This window comes from Pseudophryne corroboree, chromosome 6, assembly GCF_028390025.1.
Source record: "Pseudophryne corroboree isolate aPseCor3 chromosome 6, aPseCor3.hap2, whole genome shotgun sequence".
In the NCBI taxonomy this organism is placed as follows: domain Eukaryota; kingdom Metazoa; phylum Chordata; class Amphibia; order Anura; family Myobatrachidae; genus Pseudophryne; species Pseudophryne corroboree.
Genome location: NC_086449.1, coordinates 568,331,359 through 568,357,454, shown reverse-complemented (window position 1 = coordinate 568,357,454; position 26,096 = coordinate 568,331,359). Strand labels below are relative to the sequence as shown.

The following is a 26,096-nucleotide window of genomic DNA, read 5'->3' as shown; positions in this document are numbered from 1 at the left end:
TCGCCATATGCGGTGATAATGTTTTGCTGTCACATCCTTCCTAGCTTTTATCAGCGTAGGAATGACTTCCACCGAAATGCCCTTTTCCATCAGGATCCGGCGTTCAACCGCCATGCCGTCAAACGCAGCCGCGGTAAGTCTTGGAACAGACAGGGCCCCTGCTGTAGCAGGTCCTGTCGGAGCGACAGAGGCCAAGGGTCCTCTGAGATCATTTCTTGTAGTTCCGGGTACCAAGTTCTTCTTGGCCAATCTGGAACGATGAGTATAGTTCTTACTCCTCTCTTTCTTATTATCCTCCGTACCTTTGGTATGAGAGGAAGAGGAGGGAACACATAAACCGACTGGTACACCCACAGTGTCACTAGAGCGTCCACAGCTATCGCCTGAGGGTCCCTTGACCTGGCGCAATATCTTTTTAGCTTTTTGTTGAGGCGGGACGCCATCATGTCCACCTGTGGCCTTTCCCAACGATTTACAATCAGCTGGAAGACTTCTGGATGAAGTCCCCACTCTCCCGGGTGGAGGTCGTGCCTGCTGAGGAAGTCTGCTTCCCAGTTGTCCACTCCCGGAATGAACACTGCTGACAGTGCTAACACGTGATTCTCCGCCCATCGGAGAATCTTTGTGGCTTCTGCCATTGCCATCCTGCTTCTTGTGCAGCCCTGTCTGTTTACATGGGCGACCGCCGTGATGTTGTCTGACTGAATCAGCACCGGCTGGTTTTGAAGCAGGGGTTTTGCTAGACTTAGGGCATTGTAAATGGCCCTTAGTTCCAGAATATTTATGTGTAGGGAAGTCTCCTGACTCGACCATTGTCCTTGGAAGTTTCTTCCCTGAGTGACTGCCCCCCAACCTCGGAGGCTTGCATCCGTGGTCACCAGGACCCAGTCCTGAATGCCGAATCTGCGGCCCTCGAGAAGATGTGCACTCTGCAGCCACCACAGTAGACACCCTGGCCCTCGGGGACAGGGTGATCAACCGATGCATCTGAAGATGCGATCCGGACCACTTGTCTAACAGATCCCACTGAAAGATCCTTGCATGGAACCTGCCGAAGGGAATCGCTTCGTAAGAAGCTACCATCTTTCCCAGGACTCGCGTGCAGTGATGCACCGACACCTGTTTTGGTTTCAGGAGGTCTCTGACCAGAGATGACAACTCCTTGGCCTTCTCCTCCGGGAGAAACACCTTCTTCTGTTTTGTGTCCAGAATCATACCCAAGAACAGCAGACGCGTCGTAGGAACCAGCTGCGACTTTGGGATATTCAGAATCCAGCCGTGCTATTGTAGCACTTCCTGAGATAGTGCTACTCCGACCAACAACTGCTCCCTGGACCTCGCCTTTATAAGGAGATCGTCCAAGTACGGGATAATTATAACTCCCTTCTTTCGAAGGAGTATCATCATTTCGGCCATTACCTTGGTAAATACCCTCGGTGCCGTGGACAGACCAAACGGCAACGTCTGGAATTGGTAATGGCAGTCCTGTACCACAAATCGGAGGTACTCCTGGTGAGGTGGGTAAATGGGGACATGTAGGTAAGCATCCTTGATGTCCAGTGATACCATAAAATCCCCCTCTTCCAGGCTTGCAATAACCGCCCTTAGCGATTCCATTTTGAACTTGAACTTCCTTATATAAGTGTTCAAGGATTTCAAATTTAGAATGGGTCTCACCGAACCGTCTGGTTTCGGTACCACAAACATTGTGGAATAGTAACCCCGTCCCTGTTGAAGGAGGGGAACTTTGATTATCACCTGCTGGAGGTACAGCTTGTGAATTGCCGCCAGTACTACCTCCCTTTCCTTGGGAGTAGCTGGCAAGGCTGATTTGAGGTAACGGCGAGGGGGAGACGTCTCGAATTCCAGCTTGTATCCCTGAGATACCACTTGTAGAACCCAGAGATCCACCTGTGAGCGAACCCACTGGTCGCTGAAGTTCCGGAGACGGGCCCCCACCGCACCTGGCTCCACCTGTGGAGCCCCAGCGTCATGCGGTGGACTTAGTGGAAGCAGGGGAGGATTTTTGTTCCTGGGAACTGGCTGACTGGTGCAGCTTTTTCCCTCTACCCCTGCCTCTGGGCAGAATGGACGCGCCTCTAACCCGCTTGCCTTTTTGGGGCCGAAAGGACTGTACTTGATAATACGGTGCTTTCTTAGGCTGTGAGGGAACCTGAGGTAAAAAGGTCGACTTCCCAGCTGATGCTGTGGACACGAGGTCCGAGAGACCGTCCCCAAACAATTCCTCACCCTTATAAGGCAAAACTTCCATGTGCCTTTTAGAATCAGCATCACCTGTCCACTGCCGAGTCCATAATACTCTCCTGGCAGAAATGGACATTGCATTAATTCTAGATGCCAGCCGGCAAATGTCCCTCTGTGCATCCCTCATATATAAGACTACGTCTTTAATATGCTCTATGGTTAGCAAAATAGTATCCCTGTCAAGAGAATCAATGTTATCTGACATGGAATCAGACCATGCTGCTGCAGCACTACACATCCATGCTGAAGCAATAGCAGGTCACAGTATAGTACCTCAGTGTGTATACACAGACTTCAGGATAGCCTCCTGCTTTCTATCTGCAGGCTCCTTTAAGGCGGCCGTATCCTGAGACGGCAGTGCCACCTTTTTTGATAAGCGTGTGAGCGCCTTGTCCACCCTAGGGGATGTTTCCCAACGTAACCTATCCGTTGGCGGGAAAGGGTACGCCATTAGTAACCGCTTAGAAATCACTAGCTTCTTATCTGGGGAACACCACGCTTCTTCACACAATTCATTTAACTCATCAGATGGGGGAAAAGTCACTGGCTGCTTTTTCTCCCCAAACATAATACCCTTTTTTGTGGTAACCGGGTTAATGTCAGAAATGTGCAACACATTTTTCATTGCCGTAATCATGCATCGGATGGCCCTTGTGGATTGTACATTTGTCTCATCCTCGTCGACACTGGAGTCAGACTCTGTGTCGACATCTGTGTCTGCCATCTGAGGTAGCGGGCGTTTTTGAGCCCCTGATGGCCTCTGAGACGCTTGGGCAGGCGCGGGCTGAGATGCCGGCTGTCCCAAAGCTGTTACGTCATCGAACCTTTTATGCAAGGAGTTGACACTGTCGGTTAATACCTTCCACATATCCATCCACTCTGGTGTCGGCCCCGCAGGGGGCGACATCACACTTATCGGCTCCTGCTCCGCCTCCACGTAAGCGTCCTCATCAAACATGTCGACACAGCCGTACAGACTCACCGCACACACACACAGGGAATGCTCTGACTGAGGACAGGACCCCACAAAGTCCTTTGGGGAGACAGAGAGAGAGCGAGTATGCCAGCACACACCAGAGCGCTATATAACAGAGGGATTTATACTAGTACAAAGTGAATTTTCCCCCAATAGCTGCTTATTATCACAATTTGCGCCTAAATTTATGTGCCCCCCCCCTCTCTTTTTTACCCTTTACGTAGTGTATACTGCAGGGGAGAGCCTGGGGAGCGTCCTTCCAGCGGAGCTGTGAAGAGAAAATGGCGCTGGCTGTGCTGAGGAAGATAGCCCCGCCCCTTCAGCGGCGGGCTTCTCCCACTTTTTTAATAATAATTATGGCGGGGGATTAGGCACATATACAGTTTAGAACTGTATTATGTGCATTTTGCCACTTAAGGTATACTAATTGCAGCCCAGGGCGCCCCCCCCCCCCCAACGCCCTGCACCCACCAGTGACCGGAGCGTGTGGTGTGCTGTGGGAGCAATGGCGCACAGCTGCAGTGCTGTGCGCTACCTTATTGAAGACCGGAGTCTTCAGCCGCCGATTTTCTCCTGTATCTTCCGTCTTCTGGCTCTGCAAGGGGGACGGCGTCGCGGCTCCGGGAACGGACGATCGAGGTCGGGCCCTGTGTTCGATCCCTCTGGAGCTAATGGTGTCCAGTAGCCTTAGAAGCACAAGCTAGCTGCAAGCAGGTAGGTTTGCTTCTCTCCCCTCAGTCCCTCGTAGCAGTGAGTCTGTTGCCAGCAGAGCTCACTGAAAATAAAAAACCTAACAAATACTTTCTTTTTAGTGAACTCAGAAGAGCCCACTAAGTGCATCCAGCTCTGGCCGGGCACAGATTCTAACTGAGGTCTGGAGGAGGGGCATAGAGGGAGGAGCCAGTGCACACCAGATGTAGTACCTAATCTTTCTTTAAAGAGTGCCCAGTCTCCTGCGGAGCCCGTCTATTCCCCATGGTCCTTACGGAGTACCCAGCATCCACTAGGACGTCAGAGAAATGTCCATGCTGGAAACATGTAATAACCAGAAGAAAGTTCTATACATGATATATTGAGATCTGTATGTATGCTCCATCTGTGTAGGTTCAAGTCCAGCCTTTGGTAATGTTTTCTTATTTAGGATGAAGGCATCTTCTACAGGGTCATTTGTCATGAGACATAAGGAGAAGGATATACAAAGTGGCAGAATCTTGGCAACATTTTTTAAGGAGCCCATACATAATGCATCTATCGTGAGTAATTCCCCATTCTGCTGGTGACTGGATTGGATGATCGGCAAAATCCAACATGTTGGACAATCTGGATTCGCCGATTCTGACCCAAAATGATTTGAGAGATTTTTAACATGCAGTATTTTGTTGGTATGTCTTCATGAAGCTAGTTGTATCCTGGGTATTAATAAGTGTATTACAACAGCTGACACACTGCCAGGGGTATGTGATGCTAAGAAACAATTAGTGACATCTTGGTATAATGATCGTTGCCAACTATTCAAAAAAAGTAAAAACAAATAACAAACCACACACATACAGAACACAGTTTTTAATAGAAAGCTTTACCATGCAATATAATTCATTCACACTCTATGAAAGTTGTCTGAAGATACTTTCTTTCTGGCTTTAAAGATATAGTCTCAACTACTGCATCTAAAAAAAAAAAAAAGCCTTGCCATTAAATGTTGTGATAGCTGTCCTGACAAGTAGATATAGCGTAGTAGGTCACTGTGGGTTGTCATTTATACAGAACTGCATCATGACCTACATCAACAAAACATACCCAGAGACTAAAAAAATGTCAATATGGGCCTAATTCAAGGTTGATTGCAAAAGCAAAATCTTCCTCTAATGGGCAAAACCATGTGCACTGCAGGTGGGGCAGATATAACATGTACAGAGAGGTAGGATTTCTCTTACGTCCTAGAGGATACTGGGATTCCATTTAGTTCCATGGGGTATAGACGGGTCCACTAGGAGCAATGGGCACTTTAAGAATTTGATAGTGTGGGCTGGCTCCTCCCTCTTTGCCCCTCCTACCAGACTCAGTTTAGAAAATGTGCCCGAAGGAGCCAGTCACGCTGAAGGAAGCTCCTAAAGAGTTTTCTGCATTTATTTTATATGTTTGTTATTTTCAGGCAGGGCTGGTTGGCACCAGCCTGCCTGCTTCGTGGGACTTAGTGGAAGGGGGGCCCAACCTCTTGAAGGGTTAATGGTCCTATTCCCCGCTGACAGGACACTGAGCTCCTGAGGGCACTATTCGCAATCCCCACCACGGCGAGCGTACATTCCTGCAGCATGCCACCCCTAACAGAGCCAGAAGAATGAAGAGTGGCGAGTACTGAGCCGGCGTCCCGGTTAGCGGGCGTCGCCCATTATGGCGGCACGAGGGTACGGAGACGCACGGCTTCTCAATGGGGCGGAATGAGTCTCCGGACACAGTACACAACTGCGTCTCTGTACACAGTACCCAGACTGGCAAACACAGCCTTAAAACGGTTCAGCTCCATTCTAAGCCCAAAAATTACCTCAGCCAGTACAAAAAAAAAAAGCGGGAAGACGGTATGCCATTGAAGGGGTGGGGCTTCACTATGAGAGGATCCAGCAGCTCACCAGCACCATTTTTCCTCTGCAGTGGACGCACGCTGACTGACAGGGACGCGCAGCTCCTCTGGTGTGGCTCCAAATTACTTTAGCGGTACCAAGGGGTTATAGCAGGGAGGGTGCGTCTATTAGTGTACTAAGTCCCCTATCAGGGTATTTGGTCTGCGACCCAGCTAAGCTTGGCATTAGCAGTGAAGGTGCGGTGGGGACTGGCTCCAACAACTCTGTCTCCTTGAATGGCTCTTTGTGGGTTAATTGTGCGTAACTTTTTCCTGTGTGTGCTGTCACATTTACATTATGTCAGACAAAGAGTGTGTTTCATGTACAGCGGAGTGTATTTCCTCACCAGGGGTCTCACTACTGGGTACTCTGGGCAGTGCACCTTCAGAGAATAGCGGGGCTGAACCGGAGTGGGTTAATTCTCTTAAAGAAATGATCTCCACTCTTTCTACAAAATTGGCCCGCAATGAGAAAGACACACAATACTTAAAACAGACTGTGGATGAGTTTATGAACAGAGACTCAGTCCCCAAAACAGCGTCTCAATCCCCTCCCATTTGTCCGCAAAAATGATCTCTGGTCCATATCCTGCAATCTGACGCTGACAGGTCAGACATGGAGGACGGTGAGGTGGGAAGAGATGCAGCTCTGTCACAGGGAATAGAGGCTTTTATAGAGGCTATCAGGGATGTTCTGCATATTCCTGATAAGGTGTCAGAGGAGTGTGAGGAATCTTATTTTAATGTAAAAGTCCTCAGTCACTTTTCCTGCGTCAAAGGAATAGAATACCCCGTTTGAAGAACCATGGTGTCAGGCTCCGGAGCCTTACCTCCGGCAGGTGCTCCCGCGGGTTACCATCCCGTTGGTTGGCACGGCTGTGGAGGCAGGCAGCTGCTGGCGACGGGTCCTCCTGACGGATGTGAGGCTGCCAAGGGCCGGGGATCGCTGCGGTAAGGTCCTCTGGTGGTGACACAGTATAGTGTGTCAGAGACAGAAGCTGGCTAAAGCTGTGTGCTAACAGCTAAGTATGTCTCCTGTACTGGGGGCAGCCATGTTGGAGACCAGAGTATTACCAATGAAGTTCCCAATCTGTGTTCAGCCAATCCTGTGTGTTCTCCCATTACAAAAGGGGGCTGGCTCAGAGGGAGAGTGCCAGTGCTTCAAGTTACCTCCTTGTGAAAGGTTCTCCAGCTCTGTGCTCCCAGGTTACTTCTGGTTCCCTGGTCCTGGTTGCTCTCATCCATCGGTTACCTAAACACTGCTGCAGTCCTGCTGTCTAAGTCCGTTGCCACTCGTGGAAGTGCTTACGGGGTTCCAGGTCGTAGAGGATCTCCAGGTGCTAATGGCGGTTCCCGTAGCAGTCTTCATTTATTCAAAGTCCAAGTTCTTCAGCCTCGTCTTTAATCATAAAACACAGTCTTCAGTTCCTCTTTACCGGAGTTCTTCAGCTTCACTCTTCAAGTCATTTAACCATAGACTCTAATTCTTCCAGTTTCTTCTATTTCTCCAATATTCATGTACAGTTTGATTATTCATTAAAACTACAGTTATCCTTCTACAAATTCATCCTTTTCTTTACGCCCTCCGGCCTATATTAACACTTAGTTTGGCTTCCCCCCCATGAGGAGGAATTACATTCAGCCACCTCCTTTACTCTCCTCACAGGTAGCTGTCCCTTCAGCCAAAACTCGGTTGTCGGAACCCCCACTGTCCCTGGTGCAGCCTTCCCAAAAGAAATGGCTGATCATAAAAATTGAGGCTACACAAATCATTGTACACAGCTGCTGGGGTGGCCCAAAGACCCACTAATGCATGTGCGTGGATCACAAAAGTCATTGCTAAAAATGGTCAGGTAACCTAATTGAGGGGTTAGATTCCTTGTCTAGGGGGGATGTTGTTTTATTCCTGCAGCATATACAGGACTCTGTTAACTTTATGGTGGAGGCCATAAAATAGATAGACTTGCTTAACGAATGCACCACCGCTATGGCAGTGTCGGCACGCAGAGGCTTGTGGCTATGCCAGTGGACTGCTGACGCGGACTCCAGGAAAGGCATGGAAGGCCTACCATTCACGGGAGAGGCCTTGTTTGGAGATGAACTAGACAAATGGATCTCCAAAGCTACTACGGGTAAGTCTACGTATCTTCCTTCAGCAGCCCCCCACCCCAACCAAGACGACTTATTCAGCTTCTAAGTTGCAATCCTTTTGGACGGCCAAGTTCAAGGGCAAATCCAGAGGTGCTTCTAAGTCCTCCAGCGGCGCTAGAGGTAAACCACGCAAACAAGCAACTGCAGGCGCTCAGGAACAGAGCTCAGGCTCTGCTTCCTCAAAGCCTTCAGCATGATGGTGGACCGAAATGCCTGGAAGGCTGTCAGGTGGGAGCCAGACTAAGATTCTTCAGTCAGATCTGGTCAAGTTCGTGCCAGGATCGCTGGGTCATGGATCTTATTTCCCAGGACTACAGACTGGAGTTCCAGGAGCTCTCATGTCACAGATTCTTCAAATCAGACTTACCAGTTTCACAAGAGGCAAGTCTAACTTTACAGCATGCCATCCAAAAACTGGTACAGACTCAAGTCATTGTTCCAGTTCCACCTTATCTGCAAAACAAGGGGTACTATTCCTAACTTGTTTGTAGTACCGAAGCCCGACGGTTCGGTAAAGCCGATTCTGAACCTCAAGTAGTTGAACCCGTACTTGCAAGTGTTTAAATTCAAGATGGAGTCTCTGAGAGCGGTAATCTCAGGTCTCGAGGAGGGGGACTTCCTAGTGTCTCTGGATATCAAGGATGCGTACCTTTACATTCCGATCTGGCCGCCTCATCAGGCTTACCTACGGTTGTACTGCAGGACTGTCACTACCAGTTCCAGGCCTTGCCCTTTGGTCTCTCCATGGCACAGAGGGTGTTCACCAAGGTGATGGCAGAGATGATGTTTCTACTCCGCAAACAGGGAGTGAACATAATTCCGTTCCTGGACGATCTCCTGAAAAAAGCACTGTCCAGGGAAAGGTTGTTGGACAGCATTGGTCTCTCAACCAAACTCCTCCAGGATCACGGGTGGATTCTGAACCTTCCAAAATCTCACCTGGAGCCAACACGGAGGCTTCCATTCCTGGGAATGATACTGGACACAGAGTTGCAAAAAGTGTCCATTACGTTGGAAAAGGCATTGGTAATCCAGTCGATGGTTCCTGATGTCCTGAAGCCAACCCTTATATCGGTGCATCTATGCATTTGCCACTAGGGAAAATGGTGGCCGCTTACGAGGCGCTTCAATATCGAAGGTTTCACGTTATACCCTTCCAGCTCGATCTGTTGGACAAATGGTCCGGATCGCATCTTCACATGCACCAGAGGATCAGACTGTCGCCAAAAACCCTTCTATGGTGGCTACAAACTTCTCACCTCGTTGAGGGTCGCAGGTTTGGAATTCAGTACTGGATTCTGCTAACCACAGATGCAAGCCTCAGAGGTTGGGGAGAAGTCACTCAGGGGGTGCAGTTTCAATGAAGATAGTCAAATCAGGAAGTCATCCTTCTAATCAACATTCTGGAACTCATGGCCATATACAACGCCCTCCTGCAGGCCTCACATCATCTTCAAAATCGGGCCATTTAGGTCCAGTCGGACAATGTGACAGCAATGACGTACATAAACCGACAGGAATGAACGAAATGCAGAGCAGCAATGTCAGAGGTGTCAAGAATTCTCCTCTGGGCAGAAAAAAAACGCTGTGGCATTGTCAGCGGTCTTCATTCCGGGAGTACACAACTGGGAAGCAGACTTCATCAGCAGACACGACCTGCACCCGGTGGAGTGGGGCCTTCACCTGGAAGTGTTCAGGTGCTTGACACGTTGATGGGGATATCCATAGATCGACATGATGGCCTCTCGTCTCAACAAGAAGCTCAGGCGATATTGTTCCAGGTCGAGAGACCCACAGGCAGTGGCGGCAGACGCCCTGACGACTCCATGGTTCTATCAGATGGTGTATGCGTTTCCTCCACTTCTGCTGATCCCAAGAATTCGAAAGCAAATAAAAAGGGAAAAGGTTCAAGCAATGCACATTGCTCCAGACTGGCCAAGAAGGACCTGGTATGCGGACCTTCTGGAGATGCTCCTCGAAGATCCATGGCCTCTACCTCTTTGCGAGGATCTTCTGCAACAGGGCCCGTTCATCTATCAGGACTTACCGTGGCTACGTTTGATGGCATGGAAGTTGAACGGCTGATTCTAGCCAGGAAAGGGATCCCTAACAAGGATATCCCAACTACGATCCAAGCCAGGAAGGGGGTAACATCTAAGCATTAACATCGTATTTGGAAGAAATACGTCTCTTGGTGTAAGAGCAGAAATTATTCTGCAGTGGAATTTCATCTGGGACTTTTTCTGCTTTTTCTGAAGGCAGGTGTGGATGTGGGCCTACGTCTGGGCTCCATAAAAGCCCAGAATTCAGCATTGTCCATTTTCTTTCAAAGACCATTGGCTTCTCTCCCTGAGGTCCAGACTTTCTTGAAAGGTGTTGTGCACATCCAACCTCCCTTTGTGTCTCCCATGGCACCTTGGGATCTCAATGTGGTGCTGCAGTTCCTCCAATCGGACTGGTTTGAACCATTACAGGAGGTGGACGTAAAATATCTAATGTGGAAAACCAGCACACTGTTGGCCTTGGCTTCAGCAAGACGTGTCTCGGAGCTGGGGGCTTTGTCTCACAAAAGTCCCTATTTAATTTTCCATGAGGACAGAGCTGAACTCAGAATTAGTCAGCAAATTCTTCCTAAAGTGGTGTCTGCGTTTCACATCAACCAACCTATTGTGGTTCCGGTTGTTACCGACACCACTGCTACTTCAAAGTTTTCTGGATATTGTGAGGCCTTTGAAGGTGTATGTAAGGCGAACAGCTTGTCACAGAAAATCGGACTCGCTGTTTGTTCTTTATGATCCCAATAAAATTGGATGTCCTGCTTCAAAGCAGACAATTGCATGCTGGATCAGGCTTACTATCCAGCATGCTTATTCCACGGCAGGTTTGCCATGTCCAAAATCTGTACAGGTCCACTCTACTAGGTCAGTGGGTTCTTCCTGGGCGGCTGCCCGGGGTGTCTCGGCTTTACAGCTCTGCCGAGCAGCTACTTGGTCAGGTTCGAAAACGTTTGCTAAGTTCTACAAGTTCGAAACTGTGGCCTCTGAAGACCTTTAGTTTGGTCAATCAGTTCTGTAGGAACCTCAGCACTCTCCCACCCGGTTTGGGAGCTTTGGTACATCCCCATGGTGCTAAATGGAATCAGAGTATCCTCTAGGATATAAGAGAAAATAGGATTTTAATTACCTACCGGTAAATCTTTATCTCGTAGTCCATTGAGGATACTGGGCGCCCACCCGGTGCTTCATTTTTCCTGCACTGTTACTTAGTTAAGTAATGTTGGTTCAGCCGTTGCTGTTTCAAGTTTGGTTAGCTTGGCTTTCCTCTTGTTGTGTGTGCTGGTTCGGAATCTCACCACTATTCTTATCTATCCTTCTCTCAAAGTATGTCCGTCTACTCGGGCACAGTTTCCTAGACTGAGTCTGGTAGGTGGGGCATAGAGCGAGGAGCCAGCCCACACTATCAAATTCTTAAAGTGCCCATGGCTCCTAGTGGACCCGTCTATACCCCATGGTACTAAATGGAAACCCAGTATCCTCTACAGACTACGAGAAAAGGATTTACCGGCAGGTACTGTAATTAAAATCCTATTTTTAATTACAGACCAGTAAATCCTTTTCTCATAATCAATAAGGTATATTGGGGAGACTTAGTACGATGGGGTATAGACTGGGTCCATAGGAGCCGGCGCACTTGAAATTTCCTCAAATGTGTGTGCTGGCTCCTCACCTCTATGCCCCCTCCCACCTCCCACAAGCAGTTATAGGTAAAACAGTGCCCAAAGGAGAAAGGACATATATGAGAGAAGGAATATAATGAGTAGTGAGATTTATACACCAGCATACCACTAACATACAACAACCAGCAACGGCTGGTAACAACAGCAGCTTAACTGGTAACCATATAAAAAGAGAACATGCAGAAAAGTCAACGCACTGAGGCGGGCCGCCAATATCCCTTATGGACTACGAGAAAAAGATTTACCAGTAGGTAATTAAAATTCTATTTTCTCTAGCAACCATAAGGGATATTGGGGAGACTTAGTACGATGGGGATGTCCCAAAGTTTTCAGAATGTGCGGAGGCTGCTGCAGCACCGCCAGCCCAAACTGTGTATCCTCTTTGGCCAGGGTATCAAACTTGTAGAACTTAACAAAAGTGTTCTTCCCCGACCAGGTAGCAGCTTGGCATAATTGCAAGGCCGAGTCTCCATGCACAGCCGCCCAGGAAGAGCCCACCGATCTTGTAGAGTGGGCCTTCAGAGACCTAGGAACAGGTAAGGCTGCCGACACATAGGCCTGTTGGATAGTAAGCCTAAGCCAATGAGCAATGGACTGCTTTGAAGCAGGGCAACCCTTTTTCTGCGCGTCATAGAGCACGAACAAGGAATCAGTCTTTCTAATCTGAACTGTTCGCTTGACATAGATCTTCAAGGCTCGCACAGCATCCAATGCCTCAGGAGGAGCAGAAGTGCCAGAACTGGACGGATCCACAATAGGCTGATTCAAGTGGAACGCAGAGACAACCTTCGGCAGAAACTGCTGCCTAGTCCTGAGCTCCGCTCTGTCCTCGTAAAAGACCAAAGTAGGGACTTTTACACGATAAGGCCCCCAATTCTGAGAGATGTCTAGCAGAAGCCAGTAACATCATCGTCTTCCACGGTCATCAGAGGTTCAAACCAGGAGGACTGTAGAAATTCCAACACCACATTCAAATCCCAGGGTGCCATAGGCGACAAAAGGAGGTTGTATGTGGAGCACCTCTTGTAAGAAGGTCTGAACTTCTGGCAACACTGCTAATTTTCTGAAAGAAAATTGAGAGAGCTGAAATCTGGACCTTAACGGAACCCAGATGCAAGCCCTTATTCACACCAGCCTGCAGGAAACGTCCCAAGTGGAACTCTGCAGGCAGATACGTGCGTTCCTCACACCAAGAGACATATCTTCTCCAGATATGATTATAGTGTTTTGACGTCACAGGTTTCCTGGCCTGAACCATAGTAGCAATGACCTTTCTGGAAAGGTCCTTGTGAGCTAGGATGCTCCGCTCAACCTCCATGCCGTCAAACGAAGTTGCGGTAAATCCAGGCAGACGAACGGCCCTTGTTGAATAAAAACTTAGTGGTAGAAGCCAAGGGTCTTCAAAGGACATGTCCAGAAGATCTGCGTGCCACGCCCTCTGAGGCCAATCCGGGGCAATCAGAATTACCTGTACTCCCTGATTTCTGATTTGCTTGAGCACCCTTGGGAGCAACAGATTCGGAGGAAACAGGTAGACCAGCCGGTAAGGCCAAGGCGACGTCAGTGCATCTACTGCCCTCGCCTGAGGGTCCCTGGTTCATGAGCAATACCAGTGAAGCTTCTTGTTGAGTTGAGAAGCCATCATGTCTATTTATGGGCAGCCCCACTGGTTGATGATCTGTTGAAAACACCTGATGGTGGAGACCCCAATCCCCCGGGGTGAAGATTGTGACGACTCAGGAAGTCCACTTCCCAGTTGTCCACTCCTGGAATGAAGATTGCTGATATTGCTCTTGCATTTCTTTCTGCCCAGAGGAGTATTTTTGACACCTCTTGCATGCAGGCTCTGCTTTTTGTCCCTCCTTGCCGATTGATGTACGCCACTGCTGTGGCGTTGTCCAACTGTACTTGGATTGCGTGATCCTTGAGCAGAGGAGAGGCCTGAAGCAGAGCACTGTAGATCGCCAGAAGTTCCAGACTGTTGATCGGAAGGAGGGCTTCGTGGGCTGACCACCTGCCCTGGAACTGAGCCCCTTGGGTGACAGCTGCCCATCCTACTCTCATCCGTCGTGAGGAGGAGCCAATCCTGAAATTCTGGCCTTTCAGGAGATTGGAGGACTGCAGCAACCACAGGAGGGAAGTCCTAGCCTGAGGTGACAGCCGTATCATCTGGTGCATCTGTAGATGTGATCCGGACCAGTTGTTCAGAAGATCCTATTGAAATGTTCTGGCATGGAACCTCCCATATTGGATCACCTCGTATAAGGCAACCATCTTCCCCAACAATCTTAAGCAAAGATGGATGGATACTCGAGCTGGTTGGAGTACCATGTGGACCATCTCCTGAAGTGTTCTTGCTTTGTCCTCCGGGAGGAACACCTTCAGGGCCACAGTATCCAGTAACAGCCCCAGGAACAGGAGCCGCTGAGTTGGCTCCAGGTGGGACTTCTGTAAATTGAGAATTCACTCATGGTGTGACAGAAGTTGGATAGTGGGGTCAATATGGAGCAATAAAAGCTCCCTGGATCTTTCTTTCATCAGGAGATTGTCCAGGTAAGGGCCAACATTGACCCCCTGGACCCGGAGCTGGAACATCATCTCCGCCATTACCATTGTGAATAACCTCGGAGCTGTGGACAGGCCGAAGGGCAGTGCCTGGAATTAGTAGTGATCGTCCAGTAGGGCAAACCTCATATAAGCCTGATGAGGTGGCCAAATTGGAATATGAAGGTAGGCAATCTTGATATCCAAGGAAACCATGAATTCCTGTTCTTCCAGGCCCAAAATCAACGCTCTCAAGGATTCCATTTTGAACTTGAAAACCTTCAGGTAAGGGTTCAAGGACTTTAGATTCAAAATGGGTCTGGCTTCGGTACCAAACACAGGTTGGAGTAATAACCCTTTCCTTGTCACGGTATTGGTACTGGAACAGTGACGTGGAACTGGACCAACTTTTGGATGGCCTGTTGCAACGTAACTTGCGTATCCTCCAAAGCTGGTAAGCATGATTTGAAAAATCGTTGGGGAGGAGCACCGTCGAACTCCAGCTTGTAGCCCTGAGAAAAGAGGTCTTGGACCCAGGTATCCTGGTAAGACACGGCTGAAGTGACGCAGTCGAGCTCCCACCTAGAGATTCCCTCGGGGTGGATGGGCACCATCATGCTGAAGACTTAGAGGAAGCAGAACTGGTGCTATGTTCCTGAGAACCAGTGTTTGCAGGTCTTCTTGTCTTACCTCTGATGCCTCTAGCCGCATTGGAGGCACCTCTGGCCCTAGATCGAAATCCGTTAGACCGAAAGGACTGAACAGATGACCCCGAGGCCCTGTGTGTGCCTGCTGCTGCAGTAAGCAGAAGGCACCAAAAGGCGCTGGTCCCGCTCTGAGGTAGCGCCGCACCCCCATTGGCACCGGAGACTACAGAGTTTTTTATGCTGACAATGTTTCCTGAAGTGCTTAAAAACATCACACACGTGCTAGTTTAAGCCACCACTAGCCAGTGTACACAGGGGGCTATAGCGGATCCCCCCCTGGAGGGTCCTGTATGCCACGCCCGCGTTCAGCCGCACCATGAACCGGGGGACCCCCTTAGCGGGGCCCCCAGTTTGTACTCCCCACTGTCGTCACCTACAGGCATCTGTAAGGGGTGTGGGGTATGCTGCGATTGTGACAGCTAAGGCACAGTGCCCCCCTGAACAAAAACCTCTCAGGACGGTGGTCCTGCAGCGGGGGAAGCGGCTCTGACAGCTCGCAAGGCCGGTGACCGCCCACCCTCCCCCAAAGTCCAGGAGGGAAACATTCTTCAAATGAAGAGAAGTATTCGAACGAGGACATGCACTGAAAGTGGAGGAAGGGAGGTTCAGGGGAAATTTGAGGAAAAATTACTTCACAGAAAGGGTAGTGGAGAAGTGGAATAGCCTCCCATCAGAGGTGGTAGAGGCTCAGACAGTAGAGCAATTTAAACATGCATGGAATAGACATAAGGATAGCCTTACAAAGAAATAAGAATCAAATAAGGTTTGAAGTAAAAAATATGGTAAAAAAGGGGCAGACTAGATGGACCAAGTGGTTCTTATCTGTCGGCACATTCTATCTGTTTCTATGACTGGCCTAATCAAATAAAAGCATCTTTGCAGGCAAATATATATAAAAACAAAAAACAAAAAGGTCTAGACGAAAAGTGTATTCATGCAAAGGGTGTTGCACTCCTTCTGCATCAATGTGTAAGTTATAACATGCATGGTTACATTTCATTTTAACAAGTTCTCATTGAAACAAATAAAATGGAAAAGGCCAGCTGGAAACCTTTCTGCACTAACAAAAACTGTAAGCTGATTGACATCATTCTTAAAGAAAACTGTATTTTGTTACATTATCTTACATGAGGATGCCCTAAATGATGGATAAGAAGTTGGGTGTTCGTCTTTCCTGGACATCCGGTGGTTGCAAACAAGTTTTCATTGCACTTGGACCACCTGGATAAAATAAATTAACAATATGTTTGCTAAAATTGTGCGTTCATACTCAAATAAATCATGCTACAGGACCCACCCAATTACTTTACTTTTAGGGTATGGGTAAGTGGGATGAAGCTCTTTTATCTTGCACCACTCTGGGGCAGTGCACAAGGCTGAGTGGCAAGCTTGCAGTCTCCTAAAGTAACATAATTACTTTGCACAACCTAGTACATTAAACGCACTTACTGAACCCAGGCAAAACATGAACAGCGAAAAAAAGGAATAACTATGAAATAAGTGCAAGTCCAACAATAAGTGCAGACTTAAAAAGGGGAACAGAGTGAACACTGATTTTTCATGATAGGAACTGGGTTAAACTGATACTGTATGAATGGGAATAGTATATATTAAGAAAAAAAGAAAGAAAGAAAGAAAATCAAACAAAACCAGAATAAGAAATATGCACCTGAAATATCTTGCTCTGTCAGGATGTACGGGCTTATTGTCTTGGGGGTAACTAAAATGAACACAAAAACGGTTAATCCAGATTATATAAATAATAAGTATGTTTATTTTTAATACATTATGAAGCATATAATAGTATAAAGTTGCATAGTACAAGTAGGTTAATTTGGGCGTCACGTATTAATAGATACACATACAGTAGGTGAACAACAGGATTCATAAGGGGATATCGCCATGACTGTTGTTTTATAACCATGCATAACTACTTTAGGACTGGTCGTCAGCTACTCATTCAGGGACAGATGCAGAGTTGGGAGATAAGAAAAATTGCAACTTTGTAAAAACCATGCTGTCCTGCAGGTGAGGCAGATTTACAGTGAGCAACTGAATATGCTAGAGCTATATAAAATAAGATTTTAAACCTACCGGTAAATCTTTTTCTCCTAGTCCGTAGAGGATGCTGGGGACTCCGTAAGGACCATGGGGTATAGACGGGCTCCGCAGGAGACATGGGCACTCTAAAGACTTTAGATGGGTGTGCACTGGCTCCTCCCTCCATGCCCCTCCTCCAGACCTCAGTTAGAGAACTGTGCCCAGAGAAGACGGACAGTACGAGGAAAGGATTTTTGTTAATCTAAGGGCAAGATACACACCAGCCCACACCATCCACACCGTACAACTTGGAACATACGAACCAGTTAACAGTATGAAACAAAACAGCATCAGCCAGAGACTGATCAAAATTGTAACATAATCCTTATGTAAGCAATAACTATATACAAGTCTTGCAGAATTCAGTCCGCACTGGGACAGGCGCCCAGCATCCTCTACGGACTAGGAGAAAAAGATTTACCGGTAGGTTTAAAAACTTATTTTCTCTTACGTCCTAGAGGATGCTGGGGACTCCGTAAGGACCATGGGGATTATACCAAAGCTCCAGACCGGGCGGGAGAGTGCGGATGACTCTGCAGCACCGATTGAGCAAACATGAGGTCCTCCTCAGCCAAGGTATCAAAATTGAAGAATTTAGCAAAAGTGTTTGAACCAGACCAAGTAGCCGCTCGGCAAAGTTGCAATGCCGAGACACCTCGGGCAGCCGCCCAAGAAGAGCCCACCCTCCTAGTGGAATGGGCCATTACCGAATTTGGTACCGGCAATCCAGCCGTAGAATGAGCCTGCTGGATCGTGTTACAGATCCAGTGAGCAATAGTCTGCTTAGAAGCAGGAGCGCCAACTTTGTTGGCCGCAAACAGGACAAACAGTGCCTCTGTTTTCCGAACTCGAGCCGTCCTGGCTACATAAATTTTTAAGGCCCTGACTACATCAAGGGACTTGGAATCCTCTAAGTCCCCCGTAGCCACAGGCACCACAATAGGTTGGTTCATATGAAATGATGAACCACCTTAGGAAGAAATTGAGGACGAGTTCTCAACTCTGCTCGATCCACATGGAAAATCAGATAGGGGCTCTTGTGAGACAAAGCAGCCAATTCGGACACCCGCCTTGCAGATGCCAAGGCCAGCAACATGACCACTTTCCAAGTGAGAAATTTTAATTCAACCGTTTGAAGAGGTTCAAACCAGTGTGATTTTAGGAACTGTAACACCACGTTAATGTCCCATGGTGCCACTGGGGGCACAAAAGAAGGCTGGATGTGCAGTACTCCCTTCACAAAAGTTTGGACTTCCGGGAGAGAAGCCAATTCCTTCTGAAAGAATATTGATGGGTCCAAAATCTGTACCTTAATGGAGCATAACTTTAGGCCCATATCCACTCCTGTTTGTAGAAAGTGGAGAAAACCGCCCAGGTGAAAATCTTCCGTAGGAGCATTCTTGGCTTCACACCAAGATACATACTTCCTCCAGATACGGTGACAGTGTTTCGCCGTCACCTCCTTCCTAGCCTTTATCAGATTAGGGATGACTTCCTCCGGAATACCTTTCCCAGAGATAGGATTCGGTGTTCAACCGCCATGCCGTCAAACGTAACCGCGGTAAGTCTTGGAACACGCAGGGCCCCTGCTGCAACAGGTACTCCCTGAGAGGAAGAGGCCACGGATCTTCTGTGAGCATATCCTGAAGATCTGAAATCCAGGCCCTTCGAGGCCAATCTGGAACAATGAGTATTGTCTGCACTCTTTTTCGTCTTATGATTCTCAATATCTTTGAGATGAGAGGAAGAGGAGGGAACACATAGACCGACTGGAACACCCATGGTGTCACCAGGGCGTCTACCGCTACTGCCTGAGGGTCCCTTGACCTGGAACAATATCTCCGAAGCTTCTTGTTGAGGCGTGACGCCATCATGTCTATTTGAGGATGTCCCCAACGACTTGTTATCTCTGCAAAAACTTCTTGATAAAGTCCCCACTCTCCTGGATGGAGATCGTGTCTGCTGAGGAAGTCTGCTTCCCAGTTGTCCACTCCCGGAATGAAGACTGCTGACAGAGCGCTTACGTGATTTTCCGCCCAGCGAAGAATCCTGGTTGCTCCCGCCAATGCCACTCTGCTCCTTGTCCCGCCTTGGCGGTTTACATGAGCCACGGCTGTGACGTTGTCTGATTGAATCAGCACCGGTAGGCCGCGAAGATTCACCGCTTGTCGTAGGCCGTTGTATATGACCCTCAATTCCAGTACGTTGATGTGTAGACAAGCCTCCTGGCTTGACCATACTCCCTGAAAATGTCTTCCTTGTGTGACTGCTCCCCATCCACGGAGGCTCGCGTCCGTGGTCACCAGAACCCAGTCTTGAATGCCGAACCAGCGACCCTCGAGAAGGCGAGTACTCTGCAGCCACCACAGGAGAGACACCCTGGCCCTAGGGGACAGGCTTATTTTCTGATGTATTTGTAGATGGAACCCCGACCAATTGTCCAGAAGGTCCCACTGAAACTTCCTCGCATGGAACCTGCTGAAAGGGAAGGCCTCGTAGGTCGCTACCATTTCTCCCAGTGCATTGATGGACTGACACTCTTTTTGGTTTTAGCAGATCCCTGACCATGTTCTGGAGTTCCTGGGCTTTTTCCATTGGGAGAAAAACCGTCTTCTGTTCCGTGTCCAGAATCATGCCTAAGAAAGATAGTCGTTAGAATCAACTGTGACTTTGGTAGATTTAGAATCCAGCCATACTGCTGCAGCACTCTCAGGGAGTGCAACACGCTTTTCAGCAACTGATCTCTCGATCTCGCTTTTATCAGGAGATCGTCCAAGTACGGGATAATTGTGACTCCCCGCCTGCGCAGGAGCACCATCATTTCCGCCATAACCTTGGTGAAAATCCTCGGGGCCGTGGAAAGCCCAAACGGCAACGTCTGAAACTGGTAATGACAGTCCTGTACAGCGAATCTCAGGTACGCCTGATGAGGGGGATATATGGGGACATGAAGGTATGCATCCTTTATGTCTAGAGACACCATAAAATCCCCCCCTTCCAGGCTGGAGATAACTGCCCGGAGCGATTCCATCTTGAATTTGAACTTTTTCAAGTACAGGTTTAGGGATTTTAGATTCAGAATGGGTCTGACCAAGCCATCCGGTTTTCGGGACCACAAACAGAGTTGAATAGTACTCCTTCCCCTGTTGGACTAGGGGAACCTTGATAATCACTTGCTGTTGACACAGTTTTTGAATTGCAGCTAAAACTATTTCCCTCTCTGGGGGAGAAGCTGGTAAAGCCGATTTGAAAAATCGGCGAGGAGGCACGTCTTCGAATTCCAGCTTGTAGCCTTGGGATACAATTTCCATCGCCCAAGGATCCACGTCTGACTGAACCCAGACCTGGCTGAAGAGTTGAAGACGTGCCCCCACCAGCGCAGACTCCCATCGCATGACGCTGGGGCTCCGCTGCGGATTTAGTAGAAGCCGGGGAGGACTTCTGCTCCTGGGAACTAGCCGTAGGCAGGCATTCTTTTCCCTCTACCTTTACCTCTGGCGAGGAAGGAAGAGCCCCGACCTCTTCTGGCCTTATGCGACCGAAAGGACTGCATCAGATATTGTGGTGTTTTCTTTTGCTGTGGGGGAACATAAGGTAAAAAAGTAGATTTACCCACGGTAGCTGTGGAAACCAGGTCCGCGAGACCCTCCCCAAATAAAACCTCACCCTTGTAAGGCAAAACTTCCATATGCCTCTTTGTGTCGGCATCACCCATCCATTGGCGGGTCCACAGGGCTCGCCTAGCAGAAATTGCCATGGCGTTGGCTCTTGTACCTAACAGCCCCACGTCTCTCGCAGCGTCTCTCATATATAAGGCTGCGTCTTTAATGTGACCCAAGGTCAATAAAATGCTATCCCTATCTAGGGTATCAATGTCAGATGACAAGTTATCTGCCCATGCTGCTACTGCGCTACATACCCAAGCCGACGCTATTGCCGGTCTGAGCAAGGCACCCGTATGTGCATAAATTGATTTTAAGGTAGTTCCCTGTATGCAATCAGCAGGATCCTTGAGGGCTGCCGTGTCTGGAGACGGTAGCGCCACCTTTTTGGGTGTAACCTCGCATCATCGAAGTCGACACTGAAGTCAGAATCCGTGTCGGTATCAGTGTCTGCTACTTGGGGCAGGGGACGTTTCTGAGACCCTGGAGGGCCCTGTGATACAGCCAAAGCCATGGATTGACTCCCTGTTTTTTCTCTGGACTCTGCTTTGTCCATTCTTTTATGTAATAAAGACACATTTGCATTTAAAACATTCCACATATCCAACCAATCAGGTGTCGGTGTCGCCGCCGGAGACACCACAATCATCTGCTCTACCTCCTCCTAAGATGAGCCTTCCACTTCAGACATGCCGACACACACGTACCGACACCCCCACACACTCAGGGATAGAGATTATATATATATATATATATATATATATATATATATAGAGAGAGAGAGAGACAGTCCCCCAATAAGGCCCTTTGGAGAGACAGAGAGAGAGTATGCCAGCACACACCCAGCGCCAACTGACACTGGAAACCAAATTCCCAGACAAAACAGCGCTTTTATATAAATATACACTCACTGCGCCAATAAAAAGTGCCCCCCCCCCCCCTCCCCTCTTTTTTGCCCTCTGTACATGTGTTCAGCAGGGGAGAGTCCAGGGAGCCAGCTTCTCTGCAGCGTGTTGTGGAGAAAATGGCGCTGGTTAGTGCTGAGGGATCAAGCTCCACCCCCTCAACGGCGGGCTTCGGTCCCGCTCAAATCCTTATACTGGCGGGGGTTTTTGCAATATACAGCCTCCGCAGTATATATCTATGGCAGTGTCCCTAAAGGTTTCATAATTGCTGCCCAGGGCGCCCCCCCCTGCGCCCTGCACCCATACAGTGCCACCAGTGTGTGTGTAAATGCGGGAGCAATGGCGCGCAGCGTTACCGCTGAGCGGTACCTCATTGAAGATCTGAAGTCTTCTGCCGCCTTTGAAGTCTTCTTTCTTCTCATACTCACCCGGCTTCTATCTTCCGGCTCTGAGGAGGACGGCGACGCGGCTCCGGGACGAACGGCGAGGGTGAGACCTGCGTTACGACCCTCTGGAGCTAATGGTGTCCAGTAGCCTAAGAAGCAGAGCCTATCATTTAAGTAGGTCTGCTTCTCTCTCCTCAGTCCCACGATGCAGGGAGCCTGTTGCCAGCAGTGCTCCCTGAAAATAAAAAACCTAACAAAAGTCTTTTTAGGGAAACTCAGTAGAGCTCCCCTGCAGTGCACCCAGTCTCCTCTGGGCACAGGATCTAACCGAGGTCTGGAGGAGGGGCATAGAGGGAGGAGCCAGTGCACACCCATCTAAAGTCTTTAGAGTGCCCATGTCTCCTGCGGAGCCCGTCTATACCCCATGGTCCTTACGCAGTTCCCAGCATCCTCTAGGACGTAAGAGAAAAGTATATGTTAATAAATAAATACAATGAGCAGAGATATATAATTGGGGGGCGCGAGTGTCCTAACTAAATTCTACATCTACTGTACAATGTAAAGCAGCCTGTATTCTGCATCGGGCAACTCTGCATAAGCCCCTCAGTGTGCAGCTGAGAGGTATCCATACACTGGTGTGTGTGTAGCATGTTTGACCCAAAGTACAGCTTTATGATTGATTGTTTGTTATGTATGTGGAGCTGTATCCTAGTTCCGGTCGTGCTTCTGTAGGCACTAGGTTTATACTATAAAAACAGAGATTCAAGCAAGGGCCGTATGTATGTTACAAGAATAACTAGTACATTGGGCTTTTTTTGCCAAAAGGTAAAAAACGAAAATACTGAATTCACACAATGGGGTATATGCAATTGCGGTCGAATTCCCGAAATTGTCGAATTTCGGGAATTTTTCGCCAAAAAAAAAAAAATCGTCAATGCAATTCAGTGCTTTCCGTCAAAAAAACGGACTTTCAAAATTCGACTTTTTGAAATTCGACTTTTGCCAAATTCGACTTTTCTGCAATGATACAAGTGCTGCAATTCGACCAAAGTGTATTCAATTGAAGTTTGGAAATTCGACAACAGTGCTTTTAGACAGTAAATTCGTCATTTTCAATCCGCCACACTTTGGTGGGTGAAACTAATAAAAAAAATTTAAAACATGTTTTTTTTGTGTTTTTTTTATTGATAATAGCATATCTATTTATATTAGAAGGGATTAGGTACTTGGTTTGTCTTTTTTGGAGGCACAAGTATTATTTATATATTTTTAAAAATATATATATATTTTTTTTTAGATGGAATGGTAAAAACCCGAAAAAAAATGGCGTGGAGTCCCCCCTCCAAAGCATAACCAGCCTCGGGCTCTTCGAGCTGGTCCTGGTTCTAAAAATGCGGGGAAAAAAATTGACAGGGGATCCCCCGTATTTTTAAAACCAGCACCGGGCTCTGCGCCTGGTGCTGGTGCAAAAAATACAGGGGACAAAAAGAGTAGGGGTCCCCCGTATTTTTTACACCAGCATCGGGCTCCACTAGCTGGACAGATAATGCCACAGCCGGGGGTCACTTTTATACAGTGCCTTGCGGCCGTTGACACATGGGACCCCTTTCAGTCTGCTGGTCGGGTGTTCGTTTTCTTTTTTTGACAAGTACGTGGATTTATCTCTCTGGACCATGGATCAGGTGAGTATAATTATCTTTTATTTTCAGGTACCCGTGGATTCTACTTGGAGAAGAGGACCGACTGCTTCGTGTCAACATAGGTAAGTAAGTGTGTGTCGGCCAGTGGCGTAACTAGAAATTTTTCTCCCCCAAGCAAAAAAATCCTTCGGCGCCCCCCCCCCCCCCCCCCCCATACACCCCGTAATTGGCGCACTGGCAAAAAGGGGTGTGGCTTTGTCGAAATGGGCATGGCTTTGCGTGGAGGGCGTGGCATTGCAGGAAAAGACTACCTTATACCCCAGTTTTGCAACCTGCACACCCAGACGTTGGCCACCACAGGAAAGAAAAATAATCCTGATTCATGCCCCTTACATTATTTGTCATTTTTCCTCCTTATAGTAATGCCCAGTATACATTATTCCACATACTGCAATGGCCCTTAGACATTATTCCACACACAATCAGTGATCGCGCTGAGCCAAAAAAAAAGTGGGTCCCAGGGACCCTTCACTTTTAAAAATTGGGGTCCTACCGGTCTTTTTCTGGGTCCCATCGGAATGAAGGTTCTTATTAATTTTAATCTTGTTTGGACACTACAAAAGTGTTGCAAGATGGGGGGGATGGGGTGACAATGCTGCTGGGCTGTGTAGCATGCAGGACACCCTGCACCAGAGCTGTAACTAGACATTTTGGTGCCCTTAGGCAGAAAGTGAATTGGTGTTAGACCACTCAGACCATAAAGAACAGGTAGTGCGCGCCGTAGGCGCGCCGCAAAATTTTAGGGGCGTGGCTTCATAGGGAAGGGGTGTGACCACATAATAGTGTCAATTCACATTACACCACACAGTAGTGGCGCTTATACACATTGCACCAGGTAGAACCTCCTATGCACCAGGTAGATCACGTCATACACTTTGCTCCAGGTACAGCACGTCATACACTTTGCACCAGGTACAGCACGTCATACACTTTGCACCAGGTAGAGCACGTTATCATACACATTGCATCAGGTAGAGCATGTTATCATACACATTGCCGCTAGGTAGAGCAAGTTATCATACACATTGCCGCTAGGTAGAGCAAGTTATCATACACATTGCATCAGGTAGAACACGTTATTATACACAATGCGCCTGGTAGAGCACGTTATTATACACAATGCGCCTGGTAGAACACGTTATTATACACAACGCGCCTGGTAGAGCACGTTATAATACACATTGCACTAGGTAGAACACGTTATTATACACAATGCGCCTGGTAGAGCACGTTATTATACACATTGCACTAGGTAGAGCACGTTATCATACACATTGCGCCTGGTAGAGCACGTTATTATACACATTGCACCAGGTAGAGCACGTTATCATACACATTGCGCCAGGTAGAACACGTTATCATACACATTGCGCCAGGTAGAACACGTTATCATACACATTGCGCCAGGTAGAACACGTTATCATACACATTGCGCCAGGTAGAGCACGTTATCATACACATTGCGCCTGGTAGAGCACATTATTATACACAATGCGCCTGGTAGAGCATGTTATTATACACAATGCGCCTGGTAGAGCACGTTATTATACACAATGCGCCTGGTAGAGCACTGAGGCACATTGCAGTAACCACTCACTTATCACCTCCAGTTGCACGAAGGGGCCGTTTGACACAAGTGGCTCCGCCCCCAGCAGCAACTCACTGACACTCACCATTTTTTCTGACAGCACAGTGCAGTGAGTGCACTGGCACAAGTAGCCAGCCTGCGCCTGTAGTAGCCGCAGCCTGGAGGAGCTCTATGTGAAATCGCAAGCAGAGGCTGTTCTCTGGCAAGAAGGAGCTCGTCCAATCGCTTCCCCTGACGGGCTGGCCACTGCTAAATATACCGATAATCAGTTCCAACTGTGTCAAAGTAGTGGAGCCACAGGTGCAATGGGAAAGTCAGTGTCACTGCACAGTTGTACTGATTACTGGTATATTTAGCAGTGGCCAGCCAGTCAGGGGAAGCGATCGGAGGAGCTCCTTCTTGCCAGCCTCTGCTTGCGATTTCACAGATAGCTCCTTCATGCTGCGGCGCCGGCTGGCTACTTGTCCCAGTGCACTCACTGCACTGTGCTGTCAGAAAAATGGTGTCAGTGAGGCCCTGACACTCTGAGCGGCCTCACATTGCACACACGGAGCTTGCAGCCCCCGGACATCCCGCATCTGCACCAGCTACTCCAGGTGAAGCGGGGCGATGCAGCACTGTCTACTGCTTACCTACAGCGGGAGCTGTGCAGCCCGGCCGGCTCCTGCTGGAAGGTAGTTGTCGGGTCTCGGTGGGGCGTTGAGCGGGTCCCGGGTAGGGGGGTGGCGGCGGGCAGATCCGGAGCTGTACTCCCAGTCG

The 26,096-nt window shown here is 48.5% G+C and overlaps 1 protein-coding gene across 2 annotated transcripts in view; it reads right to left on the bottom strand.

The window, feature by feature from the left end:
* NUP37 (nucleoporin 37) overlaps window positions 1-26,096 on the bottom strand; it is a 145,525-nt gene that overhangs the window by 2,627 nt on the left and 116,802 nt on the right. For both annotated transcript variants that reach the window (XM_063927803.1, XM_063927802.1), the window contains exons 8-9: window positions 16,666-16,716; window positions 16,124-16,217 (exon numbers count right to left, since the gene is read on the bottom strand). In XM_063927803.1, the coding sequence (XP_063783873.1) occupies window positions 16,124-16,217; window positions 16,666-16,716 (145 nt within the window). The remainder of the gene's footprint in view (window positions 1-16,123; window positions 16,218-16,665; window positions 16,717-26,096) is intronic.